Here is a 1,542-nt window from a genome sequence, read left to right as displayed (position 1 = left end):
CCCACCCCCTTTTTCCATCATCACCAAGACTTCCCCCCATTTCATCACAACCCCTGTTTTCCCTGTTTTCCCACCCCCACTTTTCATCACAATCCTCTCATCTCAACCTACGCAAAAAAATGTAATAGCCTATTAGGAGGTTCAGTTGTTCGGTTGTGAGTAAACTCGGTCATGCGAGAAAACGTGAAGCAATGTCAAGTGATAATAGCAACGAGATGGTGTTTTCCTAAAGTAGCCTTTATCCCCGAACGCGCACTTGAACCCTACGCTTAAAATCAGGGCACTGCACTATGGTGACTATAACTGTCCTCGCGGTTTTATGCAACGACAAAAAATCTGAAATTATGCAAACTGAGTCCAAAAATGTGAAATTGTGTGATTCATTTAATTCTAACAAAGAGTGATAAAGGAAAATAATAAGAAATTATGCAAAATATGATCAAATTTCGCTAAATTATGCGGGGTGCTGTAAGAATGCCGTCCTTTAATTTGAATTTCTTATGACGCTATTCTATGACTGTGAAATACGTCTGTGTGATGGAAATCTTGTAGCATTGTGATCGATAAGGTCTCTTTTTTGTGTCTCTTATTTGCATTTTAAAAGAGGCTTATTTTCTCTTCTCCTTTGAAGGGCCGTTCTTGTTGCAAGCACATATTTCTAACAGTCTCTAGACAATGGTCGAAATTCTTCAGTCTTCCATAAAACATTGAGTCAATTGAACAACACAAACGCACTCCCTCCTGCATACACATAAACAAACACACACAAACAAATACATGCAACACACACACACACACACACACACACACACACACACACACACACACACACACACACACACACTTGCTTGGAAAACACAGACTTGATACACGTATATTATCTGTGTCTTTCTTTTCCCTTGCACCTAATGACTTATTGTGTCAATCTTTGCCAAAACAAACGAATAAATCATTTACTCACTCATTTAACACCAATGTCAACCGGTGTACAGACACAAATTGCCAACGCCACAATTCATCCCCACTCCAAATCCCCACTTATCCCCCACCGCCACCGCCCCCGAGCTCCCCCTCCCCCGAAAAAAAGAAACATTTATTCAAAATATTGCTTTTCTTACCTCATCAAATATCACTGATTCCTCCATATTTTCCACTGTCTTCGTGTAGTGTGACAGACCTGGGGATGAACACAAATAAAGAGCATGTTATACATAGCTTACAAACAAATCATTTTTTATTTTAAAATTGAAAAATGAAGGTTGTTTAAGAATGAAAGAAAAGTAGAATACAAGATAAAACGACAGAGCAAGAAAAATGGACAATAAAATAGATCATGCATACACACATACATACATACTTATAACAAAGAGAGAGAGAGAGAGACAGAGAGAGAGAAGAGAGAGAGAAACAGAGAGAGAGAAGAGAGAGAGAAACAGAGAGACAGAGAGAGAGAGAGAGAGAGAAAGAGAGAGAGAGTGCGCGCGCTTGTGTGTGCGTGTGTGTGTGTGTGCGAGTGAAAAAGAGAGAGAGAGAGAGAGAGAG

At 39.7% G+C, this 1,542-nt stretch overlaps 1 protein-coding gene across 1 annotated transcript in view; it reads right to left on the bottom strand.

Annotated features, from left to right (window-relative positions):
* The window catches only part of LOC101850015 (otoferlin), a gene marked incomplete at its 3' end in the record, with an annotated part of 153,974 nt that overhangs the window by 70,714 nt on the left and 81,718 nt on the right, over positions 1 to 1,542 (bottom strand). The window contains 1 exon segment of the mRNA XM_005102054.3: positions 1,119 to 1,177. Coding sequence (XP_005102111.2) covers positions 1,119 to 1,177 — 59 coding nt within the window.

Source organism: Aplysia californica, unplaced genomic scaffold, assembly GCF_000002075.1.
Source record: "Aplysia californica isolate F4 #8 unplaced genomic scaffold, AplCal3.0 scaffold00310, whole genome shotgun sequence".
Taxonomy (NCBI): Eukaryota; Metazoa; Mollusca; class Gastropoda; order Aplysiida; family Aplysiidae; genus Aplysia; species Aplysia californica.
This window is presented reverse-complemented; position numbering and strand designations above follow the sequence as displayed.